The sequence below is a fragment of the Aotus nancymaae genome, unplaced genomic scaffold, assembly GCF_030222135.1.
Source record: "Aotus nancymaae isolate 86718 unplaced genomic scaffold, 86718_ANA_hifiasm-v0.15.2.pri h1tg000079l, whole genome shotgun sequence".
NCBI classification, from domain to species: Eukaryota; Metazoa; Chordata; class Mammalia; order Primates; family Aotidae; genus Aotus; species Aotus nancymaae.
Genome location: NW_026988494.1, coordinates 17,175,144 through 17,197,416, shown reverse-complemented (window position 1 = coordinate 17,197,416; position 22,273 = coordinate 17,175,144). Strand labels below are relative to the sequence as shown.

The window sequence follows — 22,273 nt, the reverse complement described above, 5'->3', positions numbered from 1 at the left end:
TGCAGATACGTAAAGCAAACATTATTGGATCTAAAGGGAGAGACTGACTCCAATAAAATAAGATAAGGGGTCTCCAACAACCCACTCTCAGCCTTGGACTGATCATCTAGCCAGATCATCAACAAAGAAACATTGGATTTAAACTTCATTTTAGATTAAATGTGCATAAGAGACATTTATAGAACATATTGTCCAGCAGCTACAGAATATGTATTATCACATGGGACATTCTTTAGGCTAGACCATTTGTTACACAACAAAACAAGTCTCAATGATTAAAAAATTGAAATAATGTCATGTATCTTATCAGATAACGATGGAATGAAACTGGAAATCAACAATGAGAACTTTGAAAGCTACTCAAATACAAGGAAATTAAACTACAGTCATGAGCCATCATTGGATTTAAGGTGAAATAATCAGGAAACAAAATTAGCAGAATGAAATAATAGAGTCAGAGCAGAACTAAATTAGAAGTGAAAAAAAGACCACACAAAGGATCAATGAAATGAAGAGTTGACTTTTTTTGAGAGGATAAACAAAACTCATAAATTGTTGAGTAGACTAACCAAGATAAAAAGAGAAAACACAAATAAAATCCCATCCAAAAAAAGACATTAAAACTTATATCCCACAAATACAGAAGATTATTAAAGACTATTACAAACAACTCTCTGAACAAATTGGAACCTACAGAAAACAGATACATTCCTGGACATGAGAAAACTACTAATATTTGGCCATGGCCAGTAATAAAACTGAGTCAGTAATAAAATGTCTTCTAACAGAGAAAAGCTTGAGCTCAGGAGATTTTTACTGCTGAATGCTGCAAACTTATAAAGAAGATCTAACATCAGTTCTACTCAAACTATTCCAAAAAATTGAAGAGGAGGGAATTTTTCCTAGCGTTTTCCTTGAGGCCAGAATTACCTTGATGCCAAAACCAGATAAGGACACAATAAAAAAAAATACTGTAGGCCAGTATTCCTGATGAACATAGATGCAAAAATCCTCAGCGAAATACCAGCACACCAAATCTAACAACACAATAAAAAGATCATTCACTGTGATCAAGTGGGTTTTATTCCGCGGATGGTAGGATGGTTCATTTTATATAAATCAATAAACATGATACATCACAAAAAGGTGAAAAATTATATAGTCGTCTCAAATGCAAAAATCAAGTTTCATAAAATTCAACATCCCTTCATTAAAAAAAAAAAAACTCAGCAAATTAGACTTAGAAAGAATACAACATAGTAAACACCACATGTGACAAAGCCATAGCTAACTACATACTGAGGCAGAACTGAAATCTTTCCTTCTAAGAACTAAAACAAGATAAGGAGGCTCACTTTCACCACTCATATTCAACATAGTACTGGAAATCCTAGCCAGAGTAATCAGACAATAGAAAGGCATGCACACTGGGAAAGAGGAATTCAAATTGTCCCTTTTTCAGATTACATAATCTTATATATAGAAGCACCAAAAGACTCCACCTAAAAACTCTTAGCTCTGATAGACGACCTCAGTAAAGCTTAAGGTAAAAAATAAATAAAATTTTAAAAATCAGTGTACACAAATCAGTAGTGTATCTATACTCCAACAATGAGATAGCTGAAAAAGAAATGAGAAAGCAATCCCATTTATAACAGCTACAAGAGAAAAAAACTAGAAATAAATTTAACCCCGGGTAATTTCATTCAATCCAGCAACCCCACTACAATGTTTTTATCCAAATGTAAGGAAATGTCAGAAATATAGTGCATCCCTGTATTTATTACAGTACTATTTTTGATAGCCAAGATATAGTATTAATCTGTGTTCATCAACTTATGAATACACAAAGAAAATGTGGCACATATACATAAAGAACACTATTCTTCCATTAAAATAACATTTTGGCATTTGCGGTAATGTGGATAAAATTAGAGGTAATTATATTAAGTGAAATAAGTCAGTCATTGAAAGACACATATTGTATATTCTCACGTGTGTGGGAGCTTAAAAAGTTGATATGGATATAGAGAGTAGAATGTTAGTTACCAGAGGCTGTGGGGTGTGGTGGTGGTGAGATAAAGGGAGACTAGTTAATCAAAACATATAGTTAGATAGAAGAAATAAGTCCTATTGTTTCATAGTACAAGAGGGTGACTGTAGTTTACAATATTTGAATATTTCAAAATAACTAGAAGGTTTGAAATGATCCCAGAGCAAAGAAATGGTAAATGTTTGAAGTGATAGGTATCCAAAATAACCTGATTTGATTATTACACACTACATGCATATTTCAAAATATCATATGTATCCCATAAATATGTATAGTTATATATTGGTAAATGTTTTCTTAAACTTAGATTTCAGATAAACAGTCTAATGAAACACTGTAAAGAACTATAAAAGCAAGGAAAAAAACCTCAAAATTAGTAGAAGGAAAGAAATGATAAAGGTCAGAGCATGAAAAGTGAAGTTGAGATTAAAAAAATATTTTAAAAGGTCAAGAAAAATTAAAAGTTTCATTTTTAAAAAACAGGCAAAATTGACAAACTTTTTGCTATTCTAAGAAAAATCAAAATCAAAATTGGAAATGAAAAAAGAAACATAACTGATACCGCAAAAATACAAAGAAATACAAAATCATTAGAGACTTATGAACAAGTATTCCCCAACTACTTGGAAAAACGAGAAGTAGAGATATTTTTAGAAACATACAAACTACCAAAAAGGTTCAAGAACCACGAAGTTCATCAGGAACTTTGAAGAAAGAGAAAATCTGAACAGATCAGCAATGAGATCAATGAGATCAAAGCATAAATAAAATGATTTCACATCAAAGAAAAGCTTATGACCTGATAGTTTCACTGCTCAGTTCTATCAAACATTTAAAGAAGAACCAATACCAATTTTACTCAAACTGTTTCAAAAAGTTGTAGGAGGGAGTATTTTCAAACAAATACTATGAGGCCACCATTTCCACAGTTCTGAACTGAGGCAAGTACAAAAAATACTGCATATTGTTATCCTTGATGGACACAGATATAGAAATCCCTAATAAAACACTAGCAATTTAAATACAACAACTCATTAAAAAGTCATTCACCTTGATCAAGTGGGATTCATCTCAGGTATACAAGGATTGTTTACCATACATTAGTGAGTATGATACATCACATTAACAGAACCAAAGACAAAAACCATGATTATTTCAATAGATTTTGAAAAAAGCATTCCATAAAATTCAGCATCACTTTCAGGTAACTCTCAACAAACTGGATTTATAAAGACTAGGCCTATAAAGGCCATGTATGACAAACCCACAACTAATAACACATTGAATGATGAAAATTTGAAAGCTTGCCTTCTATGATCTGCATTAAAACAATTATGCTCACTTTCACTTTCATTCAACATATTACTGGACGTTTTAGCTAGAGCAATTAGGAAAGAGAAAGAAATGGCATTGAAATTAGAAAAAAGTCAAATTATCTTTGCTTGCAGATAACGTGTTTAGATATACCTAATGACTCCTGTAAAAATCTCTGATAAACGAATTCAGTGATGTTGCAGGATACAAAATCAGCATAAAAAATAAATAGCAAACAATCTGAAAAAGAATTCAGAAAAGCAATTTCATTTATAATGGATTCAAAATATATCAGTTACTTACGAATGTTTAACTCAGGAGCTGAAAGACCTCTACAAAGAAAATTATAAATTGAAGAGGATACACAAAAAAGGAAAAATATTTTATGCTGAAGTATTAGAAGAATTAATATTAACATGATCACACTACTAATAGCAATCTACAGATTCAAGTAATCCCTACCAAAATAATATTCTTCACAGAAATAAAAATTAAACTATTTTAAAATTTGTGTGGACCCACAAAAGACACTGAATAGTCACAGTAATCCTGAGCAAAAAGAATAAATTTGTGGGTATGGCACTACCTGCCTTAAAAATACAGTATAAAGCCATGGTAACCAATATAGTATGGTACTGGCATGGAAGTGGGCACATTGGTCAGTGGAACGGAATAGAGAATCCTAGAAATCCATGCATTTATAGCCAACTCACTTTTGGCAAAGGTACCAAGAACGTACATTGAAGAATGGGCAGTTTCTTCAATAAATGGTGCTCAAAAAGCTAGATATGCTTATGAAGAAGAATCAAACTAGACTCTTTACCTTATACAATTTAGAAAAATCACCACAATTTTGATTAAAGACTTAAGTGTAAGACCTAAAAATATGAAACTACTAGAAGAAAAGATTGGGGAAACACTTTACAATGTTGGGATGAGTAAAATATTTTGCAGGGGAGTGGGTAAGACCTCTAAATTATGAGCAACAAATGCTAAAATATTCAGATATGGTATCCCATCAAGCTAAAACACTTCTGCCCGGTGAAGGAAATAATCAACAAAACGAAGATACAGCCTACAGATTGGTCGAAGATATTTTCTAACTATCCATTTGAAAAGGGATTAATAATGAGAATATATAAGTAACTCAACAACAAATGGTCCAATAACAGTTTAAAAATGGGCAGAATTTTTGATTGAATAGATATTTCTTAAAAGAAGATATAGAAATGGCCAATAGGTACATGAATAAATGTTTAATATTACTAATCATCAGAGAAATGCAAATCAAAATGACAATGAGATACCATTTTACCTCAGTTAAAATGGTTTTTATCAAAAAGATGATAAATAATGAGTGCTGGCGAGGATGAAGAGAAAGGGAAACTCATACGCTGTCATTTGGAATTTAAATTAATATGTCCATTATGAAAAAGAATATGAATGCTCATTGAAAAACTATAGAACTGCCATATGACTCAGCACTCTCGCTGCTTGATATGTATTTAAAAGAAAGGAAATCAGTATATTGAAGAAATGTCTGCACTCCCATTTTTATTGTAGCACTATTTACATTAGCCAAGATACGGAATTCACCTAAATGCTAACTTATGGATGAGTGGATATAGAAAATATGGTACATAAATATAAGTGGAATATTATTCAGCCATAGAAAATGATGAAATTATGTTATTTGCAGCAATATGGATGGAACACAAAGGTCATTATGTTAAGTGAAACAAACCGGCACACAAAGACAAATACCATATGTTCTCCCTCAAGTGTGATGGCTAAAAAAGTAGATTTCATGAAGGTAGAGAATAGATTGGTGGTTACCAGAGTCTAGAAAGAGGAGGGAGGAGGGGGTGCAGGGGATTTAGAAAGGATATTGAAAGGTTGATTAATGGACACTTTGCTCTTTTTCTTGGGGCATTTGGCAGTGGTGGTGGGTTTTGCAGCCATGGCCAAGATTAAGGCTCAGGATCTTTGAGGCGAGAAGGAGGAAGAGCTGCTAAGACAGATAGACAACCTGAAGGGAGACCTGTCCCAGATGTGTGCTGCCAAAGTGACAGGTGCCTGACATTCCAGCTCTCCTAGATTATAGTCATTTCCAAATCTGTTGCCTGTGTTCTCACCATCATTACCCAAACTCAGAAAACAAACCTCAGGAAATTCTACAAGGGCAAGAAGTACTAGCCCCCAGATCTGTGGCCCAGGAACACCTGTATCTTGTGCCACTGGCTCAGCAAGCATCAGGAGAACGTGAAGACCAAGAACCTGCAGCAGAAGGAACAAGCTGTACCCACTGTAGAAGTAAGAGGTCAAGGCATGAGCACTGCTGATTCAAAATTCAAACTGGAATAAAAAAGGTGTTAGGTTAATGGGTACAAAAATACTATTAGAAGAAACACGATGTATTGTTCAGTAGTGCAGTAGAGTGACAATAGTTAACAATAATTTGTATATTTTAAAATAACTGGTGGAGAGTAACTGAATTTTTGGGTTGAATTTTTGGGGTGATGGATGTCCCCTTTGCCCTGTTTTGATCATTATACATTATATATGTACATCACATGTACTCTGAAAATATATATAGCCATTATGTTTCAGTTTAAAAATCTGTTAACATGTGGCATAATAAAATATGTTGTGTCTTTAGAACAAAATGAAAGGAGTAAGTTAAAGAATCTGTCTGTATAGGAGAACTGATCCTGTGTGTAGAAGGTCTTCAGGACTCTACAAAAGAAAAAAACCTATTAAAACTAAACCAGTTTAGCAAAGCTGCAGAATAGAAGTTGAGCATTTGCAAATCAATCATATTTCTAAATACTAGTAATGAACATTAAAAGTGAAATTAAGTTTACAGTAGCATCAAAAAGATCAAGATATTAAAGAATAAATTTAACAAAGTAAGTTTAAGTGAAACTATAAAATACTGAAAAAAAATAAAAACCCTAAAAGAGGACAGATATTTTATGGTCATGTACTGGAACTTTATTGTTAAGACTGAAGTACTCTCCGAACTGATCATCAGATTCACCACAATCACTGTGAAAATCCTAGCTGGCTTTGTGTATATGTGTACAGAAATTGACAGACAAATCCTGAAATTTATGTGGAAATGCAAAGGGCCCAGAACAGTCAAAATCTGGAAAAAGAGACAAAAAATTGCAGGACTCCTGATTTCTCAATTTCAAAATTTACCAAACATTACTACAAAATAATAAGATGCAAATAAATGGGAAAATATTTCATGTTTGTGGACTGGAAGACTTACTGTTTTTATATGTTATACTATACAAAGTAATCTACAGATTCAACACAATTACTATTTAAATCTCAATAAAATTTACCCCAGAGATGGAAAATATTCTAAAAATCATATGAGATCCCAAGGTACCCCAAATAATCAGAACAATTTTGAAAAAGAACAGAGTCTTCATATGTTATTTCAAACATATTACAAAGCTACAGTAGTCGAAATAATGTGGTACTCAGATAAAGACAGACTAATGGAATAGAATAGAGCCCACAAATCCTCAAATCTTCAACAAGAGTTCTAAGACCACTCAGTAGTGAAATGACAGACTTTTCAAAAAATGGTATTGAGAAATCAGACCCTTGTATCACACAGCATATAAAAATTATCTAAATGTTTTAAAGACCTAAACATAATCCTAAAACTATAAAATCCTGAGGAAAAAACATAAGGGAAAAACAACACGATATTGTACATGCTGGCAGTTTCTTGGCTATGACACCAGAAGCACAGGCAACAAAAGCAAAAATAGGACTACATCAAACTTAAATTTTTGTGCCTTAAAAGGGTGTACCAAGGCAACCTACAGAATAAAAGAAAATATTTACAAATCATATACCTGTAAAGAGTTAATATCAGACTGTAGAAAGAACTCCTCTTATTTCCACATCTAAAAATCAAATATTCTGATTTTAAAAGGGGAAAAAATCTTTAATAGATATTTATACAAAGATGTCAGAGAAATGTTCACAAGGGCTTGGCACAGTGGCTCACGCCTGTAATCCCAGCACTTTGGGAGACTGAGGCAGGCAGATCACCTGAGGTCAGGAATTGGAGACCAGCCCACCTAACATGGCAAAACCCTGTCTCTACTAAAAATACAAAAAATTAGCCCGGTGTGGTGGCGGGCATGTGTAATCCCAGCAACTCGGGAGGCCGAGGCAGGAAAATTGCTTGAACCCAGGAGGCGAAGGTTTCAGTGAGCCGAGATCACACCACTGCACTCCAGCCTGGGCCACAAGAGTGAAACTCTGTCTCAAAAAAAAAAAGAAAAGAAAAATGTTCACAAGCATATGAAAATTTACTCAACAGTCCTTAATCAGAGAAAAGCAAATAAAAAGTACAATTGGGTATCGCCTGATACCCATTAGGATAGTTGCTATCAAAAAAATAGAAATATTTCTGGCAAAGACATAGAGAAATCAGAAACATTATGCTGTTGTAGGGATTGTAAAATGGTGCAGCTACTATGGAAAATAGCTTGGAGGGTCCACAAAAAAATGAAAAATATAACAAATGATACAGCAATCTCATTTCTGCATGTATATATGTAAAAAAAAAATTGAAAGCTGTGTTTCAAATAAATACTTGCCCACCCATGTTCGTAGCCATACTTTTCACATTAACCAGGAAGTAGAAGCAGAACAAATGTTCATCAACAGATTTATGTATAAATAAAAATAAAATGTGATCTCTACATACAATTGAAAATCACTTAGCCTTAAAAAGGAAAGAGATTCTGTCACATGCTACAACATGGATGAACCTTGAGGACATTATGCTAAGTGAAATAAGCCAATCACAAAAAGAAAAATATGTCATTTCATTTATTTGAGGTAAGTAAAGTTGTTAAATTGGCATAAAAAGAAAGTAGAATGTCAGTTACAAGTGGCTGGCATGAAGTGGAAAAGAGGAGCTGTTTAATGGGCATAGCGTTTGAGATTAGGGAGATGAAAAAGTTTTGGAATTCTGTTCCACAACAGTGTGACTATACTAATGTGAAACAGTACTAAACTGTATGCTTAAAAGTGTTAAGATGGTAAACTCAGTGCAAAACTTCAGTAATCAAGAGTTATGCTTGTATAAAGCTCAACAGCTGGATCATTGCAGTATAATCAAGTGTCTAAAAATAATTCCTTACATTTATGGTCTGCTGATTTCAAAAAGTTTCAAAACAATTTGGTAGGGAAAAAATAGTCTTTCCAACGAATGGTGTTAAATCAACTGAATATCCACATATAAAAGAATGAAGTCAAATCTCTGCTTTCTATTATACACAAAAATGAACTCAAAATGGGTCAAATATCTAAATACAAGACTAATGCTGCAAAATTATTGGGAATAAATCTTTGTGATGTTGGGTTAGGCAATGATTTCTTAGATACAAAATGCACAAGTAACAAAACATAGATAAACTGGATTTCACCCAATTAAAACTTTTGTGTTAACCCTAACCCTAAAAAATTTTTTGTGCTTCAAACAGCACAGTGGACCCTCTGCCTTTTTTTGTGAGGTGACTGCCCTCTGCCAGCGAGGGCAAAGGGTCAGTGTGACAGCCTTTTGCAACCATGCTTGTGGCACCCAAGCTCTTGTCCAGCCTCCAGGAAAAATGAGGTTGCATAAACAAATTGGAGGATGGTAAATTCAGGAAATCGTATTGCTGATGGAAGTGGCTCTCAGCAGGAACGGGAGCTGAAAATGGAATGCAGTGGGAAGATAAACTCCGCTGAAGTCTGGCTGTCTCTGGCCAGATTCTTCTCCAAAGTTATGATGTCAGGCTGTTCCTCTCAGGTCAAACCACTTCTCTCTGACATCCAACTGTAGTCTCCCATGTCCAGCTGCTTCTCCTCTCTCTGCTGGCTGAGCCTGGGTTTTTTAATGAGCACAGGAATTGGGGGCAGGGTGGGCCATGGGTGGTTTTAGAAAAGGCAACATTTAAGTAGGAAATCGGAGATGGAAGTTCTCACTTTGGGCCACCATATCAGGCTTTTCAGCTTGAGGGTGGAGCCCTCACTGGGTAATCCATCCTCTTCTGCCCGGAATTTCCCTGTGTTCTACTATGTTGGCCAGGCTGGTCTCGATCTCCTGACCTCAAGTGATCTGCCCCCTTCAGCCTCCCAAAGTACTGGGATTACAGGCGTGAGCCACCATGCCGAGGCTCTGTCACTTTTTTAAAGTCTATCTCTAGAAGTCTCTTTTCTCATTTTGAATACTGTAGGGATTGAAATGAATTCAGTAGGTACTGTTCTACCCTACTCTTAGTCTTTTGTGAATAAATAGAATAGCCTTGAAAAGCATACATTTATGCATAGTAGTAGTGTATACAGGTATATTTAGATGTTGGTGCACTTTGTATTCACTTGAACTACATTTTGCCAGAGATGATACTTGTGACACTAGTCTGTGCTCTGTGTTTGTTCCTCTCCGAAAGTGACAGATGTATCTTGCTGTCTGTATGGAACCTAAGAATCCTCCACAGCTGGCAGCTTCTTCTAGTTGATTGGAGCTAGAATAAGAGATGATTCTCTGTGATAGCAATTTTGTTAGTTTTCTTAGTATGTTTGTATCTTTGCTCTTTTGGTAGTTTAGATTTCCTAATTCATTAATGCAATTTGCTTTTGTTAAACTGTATTGTCCTTAAACCAGCTTGTAGACGTGATGGGAGATAATTTTCCATGGGTCTCTTGTTTTCTTGTGTGAACAGAGGCTGTGACTACCTTTGTTCTTGTCTATCTTTTCAAGATTATTTCTATATACAGTGAGTAGCTTTGGAAGATGCTATAGTGACTTCACAGCAGTGGTCAAGTTTGTATATCTCCTTGAAAGGTAGAGTTGGTATCTTTCACTAGTGCAAAGGGATTGGCATATTTTCCATGATTAAAGATTCCAGCTCCTGAAGTTGAGGGTTTCTCTCCTATAATGCAACACATTGCCTGTGCAGGTGGTATGTGGCCCTATTCAAGTTGCTCTGTGACAATTGGGGCTTGGAGAACTAGAGCCCTGTGGTCACAAGATAATGTTGATATTCTGGCTACTCCTGTTACTGTGAGTAGCAAATACCTTGTCCTTCACCCGTAAGTCTTATTTCCTCTGCCAGCATTTATTAGATTGTGACAGGCTAACTTGTTAGCTTGAAAGTAGTGTAAATCTCAGATCCTTCACAGGTCTTGACAGTATGTAGGAAATGCATAAACAGCTATCTGTGTTCAGCTCAGAAATGTCTGTTTTTATCCATGTTTTTCATTAAAAGTTATATATTGTATAAATGTAGCATCAGTTTTTCAAACTTTTTTCTCCATTCTAATAAGTTTTTGGTATGAGTTTTCTATTTATATTTAATGAGAATTTTTAAAGCACAATAAACCATGTTTTAGTGCACTAAAATTGTATGTATGTTTATATACACCTGTGTTTGGTTTGTTTTTGTTTTTTTGAGATACAATTTCACTCTGTTGCCCAGGCTGGAGTGCAGTAGTGCAATCTCAACTCACAGCAACCTCTGCCTCCCATGTTCAAGCAATTCTCAGCTTGACAAGAGAATCAGCTACTTCTGCCTCAGCCTCCAGAGTAGCTGGGACTACAGGCATGCGCCACCATGCCCAGCTAATTTTTGTATTTTTAGTAGAGACAGGGTTTTGCCATGTTGGCCAGACTGGTCTCAAACTCCTGATCCACCTATCTCAGCCTCCCAAAGTGCTACGATTACAGACGTGAGCCACGAGCTGCTGCAGCGAGCCCTGTATTTGTTAAATACATGTCTAGTTATGTTTGTAAAAACAAATTATTGCTCTACCTCATCACACATTTATTAATCAGTCTTAATTCTATGAATATCATTGTGATGTACTGTTTGCCTCTATTTCAGAATATTGGAAAGAAGATGACCTGTCAGGAGTTCATTGCAAATCTGCAAGGGATAAATGAGGGTGTTGATTTCTCCAAGGATCTGCTGAAAGTAAGCATGGAACTATTGTCTTTCAATGCATACTTATGTTTCTATTTACTGCTTACAGCGTAATCTTAAGTAGGCTAAGGATCACTTAAGTGTTTTGCTTTTTGCTTTTGGTTTTATTGGTGATGTCTCTGTTAAGCCTTGTCCTTGATGCTTCATATTACAAAGTACCTTAAGTTGATAATTTCTAAAAGTCTGCATTATAAATCAATAATACTGAGATAAGTAAATTTGGAATGGTTGGTGATACAAAAAGTGAGTGGCAGTTTTGGTTTGATTTGTGTGTAAATAGACTATCAGAACTTGAGAAAGGTCACAAAGGTATATGCTCTGTGGAAACAAAAAAGCATTTACAGGCTATAATGGGAGCAGGTCCAACTGTGTTCAATCCCTAGTCACAGGACCACTCAGGTTGTCTCTGGAAATAGAGTAAATTAAATTCTGAGTAATTGTAGAGTGCCTGAATTGCTTGCACTCGGCTTTATTATTGGTAACAATCAGCATGTTTTCCCCCATCATCAGATTGTTCTCAAGGAGACAACAAAATCAACTGTGGAATTCATACATTCTACAGCATTGTAAATGAGATGGGCATTTGATTGAATACACAATAATGATCATATGAATATTTTAGAAATTGTAGGGTAAGATATGTGCATTGAGAATGTGATTGTTGCAGATCTCTATTTGATTCTAGCCTTTTAAAAAACTTAGTACACATACAGGTTTCTTTTGGAATTGATTTCTTTAAGTCAATTTTCAAGAAAGGTGACATTTGAATCAGCTTTGGTATGGAAATGTATGATATGATATGGAGATGTTGAAAGAGGAGTCCTTTGTTATGTTTTATGTAACTTTTAAGCTACATAGAATAGAGTTCTGCCAGATTTGGAAAGACATATCTACTATGGGAAATGAAAGAGGGCATTACAATGTGGTATTATCACATTCTTATTCTTACTGACTTTATTTGCAGCACATTACAAAAAATTATGAGAAAAGCAGGAAGAAAAGTAGCTTCAATTTACTGAGTAAAGAAGGCATTTTTTAGGTTGTTTCTTTGTAGAGAAAATGCTGCCATTACTGAAGGTATAATTCCAAATAGGAGCGGGAGACAAAAGGTGCAGCATTGTGACGTGATAAAGATGTTTTATATCTTTCATTGAATCCATATGGTGTTAACAAGACTTTTTTTCAGTCTAGTGGTATTTGAGTGGAAAATACTGGAGTCTCTCCAAGAGAGAATTTGTGAGGTTTTTATCAACTTGTGTCAGAAATGAAAGTTGACAGGAAGATTTTCGTAGTGAAGCTTTAAGAATTTAGTGGGAGGCTTATGGTAACCTGCATGACTGTTGGCGAATTACTGGGTAAATTTAGGGCATGTTTGGTGGAGCTGTATTAAACAATGTGTGGTTGATATACAGTCCAGTGGCTACTGTTTACCTTGAGTAAACATGTGTTCTTTGACTTTCTCTACCAAGAATTTGCCAGATGATTTGTTGCTGTTGTGCAATGAGATTATATTTATAAGCCTTGGGGGAAAATATGTATTATTCTTTCTTCAATTGTGAGAAGATGGTAGTGAAATGATACTGAAAATGGTGGTGGTTAGCATGGAAACTGTCAAGTGAAATGTTGATTCTCTTTCATAACGAATCCCAGGCACTCAACCACCCAAGATTGTTTTCCATTTCAGTAGGAATGGATTTTATTGAAAAATTCAGTAGGGAAAGGTTTTCTTGGCCAGACACAGTGGTTCATGCCTGCAATCCCACCACTTTGGGAGGCTGAGGAGGCTGGATCACCTGAGGTCAGGAGTTCGAGACCAGCCTGGCCAACATGGTGAAACACCATCTCTACTAAAAATACAAAAATTAGCCGAGCATGATGGGACATGCCTGTAATCCCAGCTACTTGGGAGCCTGAGGCGGGAGAATTGCCTGAACCCGGGAGGCAGAGGTTGCAATGAGCCGAGATCGTGACATTGCACTCCAGCCTGGGCATCACAGCAAGACTGTCAAAAAAAAAAAAAAGTGAAAAAGAAAAGAAAAGGTTTTCTTTAAACCACATTTGTTTCATTTCTCTATTCTATTTGCTGTTCATTTTTCCTTCCCTGTCCTCCCTTTCTTCTTCTTGCCCTCCCTTTCTCCCAGTTTCTTTTTATTTCTGTCTTTTCCTTGCTCTTTGGCTTTCTGTTTTTCTTTTGGCGTCTTTTTTTTTTCTCATTATCTTTCTCTTAGGTTAGCTACCTCTAGATTTTCTGCCTAGATAAATTATTGGGTGGAATATGTACTTGAATTTTGGGGGGAAATTTTATTACATATGCGCTACACAGATTCATACATATACACATACATATATACATAGGAACTTTTAAAAGTTTGGTGTCATCTTACAGGTTTTTTAATATTCTGGTCATTCTCTTTTTCTTTGCCACCTTTCCAATCTTCACATTACAGGCATGAATGACATACAGTTTATTTTTTGTGAGATAAAAGGAAAAATTATGACCTTTATTAGGTTTCCTTATTATCATATATAGAAACTGCTAGATTCAATATAAAAAAATGCTTAAAGTTACATAGATTAAGCTGAGGCTTTTATTGTTACGTATTTTCCTTGATACTTTTAGATTAATTTGAATCAAAAGTAATATTTGGATTTATGTCTCTTCAGGTTTCTTTGTGCTGTAAGTAACATTTGGACTTTTATGTCTGTTGTTCGGTGCTGTTTTGTAGTTGGGAACTTTCTTGAAGGTTTGCTGTGTGTTTACCTGGTGTTGTGGGACTTGGAGAAGATGCTGAAACCAAATGGGCACCTGTCCTCAGAGATCACAGACTACTGAGAAACATTGGAGGGGTCTTTCTCCTTAAAATGGACAGTTATTCCATATTGAAATCAAAGTATAAGCCAAATTCTGAACTTTTTTTGTTTTCTGAACAGAAATGGTTAAGAGAAAAAGACTTTGACATATTTAAATGTATGAAAAATGAGAAGCTTATGTACACTTCTTTAATTTGAGAATTTAATTAGTATTTTGCTTCTGAATTTGCCTTATACTATATTGAAGGGTTAGATGATATGTTGGGTCCTCTTTTTAGTTTACAATTCCATTGCAGTTTTTGTTGTTTACTCAAATAACAATATTTGACTTTTTTCCCCTACAAGGTGCTTAGAGTATAAGATATGGATATCTGTAATACAAGTGAAATAAGTTGGATATCAGAAGACAACCAGTGATAGGACATTACTTAGGTTCTTCAAAGCAGAAGGCCTGGAGGAGGTGATGTTTGTGATGGTGTATTAGTGCATTCTCCTACGGCTATGAAGAAATACCTGATACCGAATAATTTATAAAGAACAGAGGTTTAGTTGGCTCATGAATCTGCAGGCTGTACAGAAAGCACGATGCTAGCATCTGCTTGTCTTCTGAGGAGGCCTCAGGAAACTTAAAATCATGGTGAAAGGGGAGACAGGCACTTCATACATGGCTGGAGCAGGAGGAATAGAGGGAGGAGGGAGATGCTACACACTTTTAAATAGCTATATCTCAGGAGAGCTCACTTATTATTGTGAGAACAGCACCAAGGGGATAATGCTAACCCATTCATGAGAACTCTGCCCTCATGATCCAGTCACCTCCCACCAGACCCTATCTCCAGTACTGGGGATTATTATTCAAAATGAGATTTGGTGGGAACACAGATCCAAACTATGTCAGATGGCCTTTTGAAGTATAGGTAAAAGACTTATTTGTTATCTTGGTTATTATTCCATTTCATTTCCCACCCCTTCTTTCACCCAAAGTCATTCTCATATGTACCCCTTTCAACTACGTCACCAAATCAAGACAGTAATTCATTTAACAAAATAGGCCAGATCATCTGATATGATTCACATAGTACAGATAAACACAAAAAAGTTTGTATTATCTTACAAGTTTCTGAGTAACCCTGTGAACATGTTTCTACGGACTCTGCCTATCCTAGCCATTGGATGTGGTTTGCATTCAAGCATCTTCGGGACAATGTGGAAGAGAAAGGGGAGGTTCTGCTTTGGGTCTTGATGGATTTAGTAAAACATTCCTAAGACTCCAATAAGTATTACAGCTACTAAGGACATGAATAAAGAGGGATAAGAATGTAGAATGTGAGCTAGCTCTGTATTGTAGGATGTGTTTTGAGAGACAGTATGGTATAAGGATTGAGATTATGATTTGACAGCTGTACTGACTGGGTTCTAATACCAGGTTCTATCTCTTAGTAGCCAGGGGACTACGGCAAGTTCATTTAAATATCACATTTCAATGTCCTCATCTATAAAATGGGAGATTTTGTTAGTACCCACTTCATTTGGTTGTTTTAATAATTGAATGAGTGTTTGTTTGTGTGTGTGTGTGTGTGTGTGTATACACTCATATGTATATAGAGTCCTCCCATGTATTAACTGTTGTCTGTTAGCTATTAAAACTTTTTATTTTTGATGTTATTTTATTCTTCACTTGGCCTAAAGTGGGTTGGAATGGAACCCTATCCCTTCTGGCAGATATTTGGGTTTAAGATTTTTTTTTTAGATGCAAGTGAGATTAGTGGCAGTAGTCAAAACCTCTACCCACCATCCCTTTCTAACTTGCTACTTTCTAGGGATATATATCCTCTGCTCTTTGAAAGGAACCATCTGTGACTTTGACCTGAAAATGAACTTTGCTTAACCCTTACCTTTTATCTTGTTAAAAGCTTCTTTCCCTCTTCCCACATTTTTATACTTTACATTTGATTTGTGTTTTTACTGACTCCCCTCTTTGATGCTGCAAGAGGGGAAGTTCTAGGGTGCATTGGCTCTTGGACTGGTCCTGGAATCTTGAGGAATCTTGAAGAACCTTTGAGGAAACAAACTAGTTCTTATTCTCCTAACTCTCAATAATCCTGGAATATTAATGGAAACATGAATTATTTGAAGTGATTTAAAAATCCCTGGGGGATACCAGGGTTGCTAGAGATCTGCCTTCCAAATGGAGAGGCCTTGGTCTGAAAGATCAGGTCCAGGAATTGCTGGGTTTCTGCTTTGTCTCAGGGCAATTTTTGTGGACTCTTGACTGTGTCAGCTTGGGAACTTCTTTCACCCAGTCTCATCAGCAGCTGATATCAACTAGTGAAGTGTTAGCTTTTGATTATGTGCATATTTCTGAAGCTCTTCACTCTTTAAAGTAACCTTTGAAAATATATAACAGCCCAGATATGGAATCAGCCTAAATGTTCATCAGCAGATGAAAGGATACAATGTGGTAGATATGCATGGTGGAATACTACTTGGCCTTAAAAAGGAGGAATTCTGTCATTTGTGATATCAATAAATCTGGAGGACATTATACTAAGTGAAGTAAGCCAGGCACAGAAGGACAAACACTGCATGATCTCACTTACATGTGGAATCTAAAAAAGTCGATTCAAGAGAGTAGAGTGATGGTTACCAGTGGCTGGGGATGGTGAGATTGGATCAAAGGGTACAATTTCCTTGAGATGATTTAAATAAATTCTGAATCTCTGTTGTGTAGCATGGTGACTATAGTTAATAATATCATGTTGCTTATTTTAAAATTACTAGGAGAATAGATTTTAAATGTTCTCATCACAAAACAGTATGTGAGGTGAGAAATATGTTAATTAGCTTTATTCAATCATTATACCATATATATGTATAATCAAAACATTACATTGTATACCATAAATATATACAATTTTCATTTGTCAATTAAAACATTTAAAAATAAGGATTTTCTTGAATGTTCCTCTAGCTTGTGTCAAAATGCAGCGTCTTGCTCCTCTGCCTTTTTGTTCCCTGAATTTTATTTCTTCTGAGTTTCATAGAAAACCTGTGTTCTTGATTTTAACAGAGAAGCTGCATTTGTATCTTCTATTCAACCTGCTTTGCATTTCTAACTCTGATGGTTGTTAATTCTCCGTTTCTCATTATATACAGAAAAGACACAGAGCCTTTCAGTGATGGCTGCCAGGTATTTATATATTTAGAGATGAAATGTCCATTTGAAAATGTATTTACATGAAAGAAGGGAAGAAACAGAAATGAAAGACAAAGAGATCCTGGAAAATGGCCTAGGAACATGTAGGGTGGAAGGTCAGTTGTTGACTGTTCAATCATTTCATTCTGAAGAGACGTCTAGACTGTAGATTTTGACATGACATGAACCCAATTGTTTTCTATCCCACTTTCCTATTGCCATCTACCACTTAATACTCAGATACTTCTCTCCTTAGTATTTTTATTCCAGTCATAGTTAGATCTTTGGTTTTGTTGAGTAGCAGTTAAATTCAATAAATACCAAGGGAGAGTAGAAAGAAATTAGTGGAAACAGTCTCTCCTTTAAGAGTTTTTATATCAACTTGTTGATGGAGAGAACAGAAACAACAAGTGGAAAGTTCCAAATATTTGTGAAGTAACTAAATATTTGTGATAAAACTGAACACAATTTGCAGAATGTTTAAAAACATACCTTGAATGTATTTAAATACAGAAGTAGCTATAAGAATAATTCTAGTCACAAGGTAGTGTTACTGGAAATCATTAAAAAAGTCAGGAAATAAATCTTACAGAGACCAATCAATATGACAGATTATTGCTTACTATTAGATGTTTGACATTAGAATATTCTTTAAATTTTTAATATTTTTATAGAAATTTCTTTACTTGGAATTTAGGAACTTTGAAATTAGCATGTTGTCCTTTAAGGAAAGACCAAAAGTTTTAATGCTGAAGAGTCTATGTGTGTGTGTGTGTGTGTGTGTGTGTGTGTGTGTGTAATGGGGTAGTTAAATTGAAAAGACGTAAATCAGTATGCTTGGCCTAGCAGGATTTGTAATCTTCATTCCATGAATGGAATGATGAAAAAACAGTGAATTAAATTGTTATGAAGTCTATTGGTTAGATTCCCAATAAAAGTTCTTATTCAAATACGTTTGTTTTCACTTCCTTTCTCAAAGGACAGAATTTAGGCAAGATTCTCTTAGGAGAAGTTTCCAAGAATATGTGGGATACCTTCACCCAGCCCTTAACCTATCTTGTCAGCTGAAAGGATTGTATATTTTGTTTTAAACTTAATTTTCTCATTTGGTTTTCTTATGGAAAAATAATCTGTGAAAATGATTCAGAAATTAGCCAAGAAGGTAGCATTTAAACAGACTCAAAAGGTCAGCAAAGATAAAACACATTTTAAATTAAGATTAATGCATCTTTTTGGACAAGGAAGAAACATAATTAAGAAGTATAAAATTATGCTCTCAGCTTTGTAACCATTAGGCTTTTTAATCAGTTACAGCTGTATAGAAGGATAAACAACAACAAATGAATCAGCCATTGAAAATCTAGATATAAGCAATTTTTTGTAAGTTCAAACACCAAAAAGGATCTGTTTATGCAGAATGACAGCAAGAGCTGTAATAATTCTTCTTTTTTAAACAAATGAACAAAAGAGCAAAACTGAGCCAGTCCACTTTCCGTCTACCCCTTTCAGCCAGGGAGAAGATTGAAAATTTAACACTGACAGTTGCCCTACTTTTTAATATTTTCTACCAGAGGGCTTAACCTAAGCAACATGAAGTCTTTTTTCCCTGTTTCATCCTCCTCTCCCCATTGTTGCTGTCTCCTCTCATCTTTACTTCCTGCTTATCACTGAGTACAGGTATAATTGGAAACATCAGAATAAGACTAGGTTTTATTAATGTCAGCATTCTGGTTTGTGCTATCATACTATAGTTTTGTAGATGTTACCATTGGAGGAGACTGGGAAATGGCGCCAGGACTCTATTCTTTTCTTACAACTGTCTGTGAATATGTAATTATCTCAGTAAAACTTTCAATGACAAAAATAATGAACAGATCCGCTCTAAAAAAAAAAAAATGGGGTTGTTTGTCTATTCAGCCAGAGGTTTAAGGCATCATATAAAAATTGGCTTAATGAAATTTTACTATTCTTGATCATTTTTTAAAAATGTTGAGTATAATATAATGACCAACATTTCAGATATAACTATATAGCAGTATTAAAAACACTGATGTTTTAAGAAAAAGACAATGGTAATTATTTTGAAGAATTAAAAGCTGGCAAGTAACATGATCCTATGTTGACTCTCGATGTTTGGAGAATTGTTCAGGAAAGTGGAAGTGGAAAGATAGTAAAATTGCAGTTGTCCATGTGAGAAGAGTGGTGGCTCAGATGCTGGTGGTGACAGTATTGCAGGAAATATATTAGGTATTGAATTATTTTTAGCTTACTGTTAGAGATTCTGTTGCTAAACTGGTTTCCTGATTGCCTCTTTGTCGATTACCTGAATGAAGTAGGAGAGAAACAAAAAGTAGAACCTGAATTTTCTCTTCCTAGTTAATGTTTTGTCTTTTGTTTGTTTGTTTGTTTTGAGACAGAGTCTGGCTCTGTTGCCCAGGCTGGAGTGCAATGGCACAATCTCGGCTCACTGCATCCTCCACCTCCCAGGTTCAAGCGATTCTCCTGCCTCGGCCTCCCAAGTAGCTGGGATTACAGGAGTGTGCCACCATGCCCAGCTAATTTTTTTGTATTTTTAGTAGAGACAAGGTTTCACCATGTTGGCCAAGCTGGTCTCGAACTCCTGACCTCAAATGATCCATCGGCCTCATCCTCCCAAAATGCTGGGATTACAGGCATGAACCACTGTGCTCAGACCCCAGTTAATGTTTGTTTGACCTGCTAGGTTGAATGTCATGGAAGGCTGTGTGGCAGAGTGAAATGAGTAGTCACAGATCTGGAAAGTAATCCCAATATCTTACCTTGACCAGGCAACTTAATCCTTTTCAGTTTTCTCAGGTATGGCATGGGATAAAAATACCTTCTTCCAAGAGTGGTTAGGAGAATTAAATATGATAAGGTGTGTTAAGTGGCTAGCATTGTGCCCATGTGGAATACACTAGTTCTGACTGGGTTATAGAAGCCACTGGGCTCTAAGCCTGCTAGTGGCTAGTGATGGCACCTCTGGGTGATCATTTCACTTTGTGCCTGAGTTTCCTCATTTGTAAAAAAGATATCTGACCTCTGCCCATAGTTTCCAGGTTTTTGGTTTAGGCTCCTGGAGCCTGTGTCCAGTGTTCACACTTCCCTGTCACCACTCCCCTTCTGGTCCAGAAGCTTTTCTGTTTTTCCATCGTGTTCTAACTTCCTCAGTTGATGTCTTCTGGGCAAAATATTACATGGCAAAAAAGAAGTTGAAAAAACTTCACAGGGTGATCTTGTAAAGATCATTTCAGTCTAAGTGCTGTGCATTTTCTTTTTCTTACTTTCCTTCCCGCCCCCCGCCCCCTCCACCCCGAGACAGAGTTTTGCTCTAGTTGCCCAGGCTGGAGTGCAATGGCAAGATCTCGACTCACCACAACCTCTGCCTCCCAGGCTGAAGTGATTTTCCTGCCTCAGCCTCCTGAGTAGCTGGGATTACAGGCATGTGCCACTATGCCTGGCTAATTTTGTATTATTATTAGAGACACGGTTTCTCTGTGTTGGTCAGGTTGGTCTTGAACTCCCGACCTCAGGTGATCCGCCCACCTTGGCCTCCCAAAATGCTGGGATTATAGGTGTGGACAACTTGGCCCAGCCTGGGCATTTTCTTAGCATCATTTTTTCCTTTGTAAATCCAAATCACATTTCTTATAAGTTTAACTCTCACATTGTATTTACTGGTTTAGACAAAGAAGCATATACTTAATAATGAAGCCAGAGAATATTCAGATTTAAATCCAAGAAAATTGCTTTTGTCATTGCAGCATTTTCTAAAGATTATTCCCAAAGGACTATATGAGAGGAAGAAGCAGACCTCAGTTGGGAAAAAGGTCTGAACTTTTTATAAATGAAAAGCCTGAAGTGAATCCTCAGAAATACTTGATCTGAGTTATATTCGGAGTATGTAGTTGAAAATAGGAACTTATGGGTGGTATTTAAGTGTAGCTAAAAAAAGAGCATCAACTGTTGCCTAGAGTAGGTGAGTTCTTTCCAAGAGAAGGTCATGGAAACCTGGTAGCAACAGTATCTATGGAGGAAAAGGGCTTGGATGCCTATCCTGGTGTAAGTCGGAGAGCCTTTTAAGAGAAAAGCTAGGTTTGCAAGCTTTTTAAGAGAAAAGCTGTAAAGTTTCTGGCTTAAAACACAGAATATTGCTGCTTTTTTCAGTAAAGTAAATCAAGCCGAGTTATGTGATAAAAGGTTCGTGGCATATTTCCACTTCTGCTCTCCCCATGGAGGTCTGGCAGCTTGCTTTTGCTTTCAATCACATGGTCATGATGGGCAGAATAATGATGCTGCTTTTGGTGTGGTTCAGACCATGAATGAAAAATGGTGACGATAATGAGGGTAATACTTTGAAATAACTGAAGATACACAAGTCATGTTCATGGTTTAAAAAAAAAAATTACCAAAAAGAAATCTGTTAGAATGTTCTAACAGAACAGATGCTGCTTAAAAAAGAAAAAAGGAAAAAAGTTTGAAGGTAGTAGTTGTGATCATTAAGGGTACTGTAATCGAGTATTAATGATTCCCAGATAGATTTTATTTTCAATTTAATCATGAAGAAGTGCTACAGAATTTCCTATTCAGATGGATCCATAGACATTTGAATGTTTGTATGTTTTAAGCATTTTTATTTGTATTTGATTTATTTTGAGACAGGGTCTTACTCTGTGGCCCAGGCTGGAATACAGTGGCATGATTTTGGCTCACTGCAACCTCCACCTTCCAGGTTCAGGTGATTCTCCTGCTTCAGCCTCCTGAGTAGCTGAGATTACAGGTGCCTGCCACCATGCCTGGCTAATTTTTGTGTTTTTAGTAGGAACACGGTTTCACTATGTTGGACAGGCTGATCTTGAACTCCTGGCCTCAAGTCAT

The 22,273-nt window shown here is 36.0% G+C and overlaps 1 protein-coding gene across 11 annotated transcripts in view; it reads left to right on the top strand.

Annotated features, from left to right (window-relative positions):
- PSD3 (pleckstrin and Sec7 domain containing 3) overlaps window positions 1-22,273 on the top strand; it is a 674,493-nt gene that overhangs the window by 433,876 nt on the left and 218,344 nt on the right. For all 11 annotated transcript variants that reach the window (XM_064368706.1, XM_012435239.3, XM_064368707.1 and 8 more), the window contains one exon: window positions 11,272-11,361. In XM_064368706.1, coding sequence (XP_064224776.1) covers window positions 11,272-11,361 — 90 coding nt within the window. The remainder of the gene's footprint in view (window positions 1-11,271; window positions 11,362-22,273) is intronic.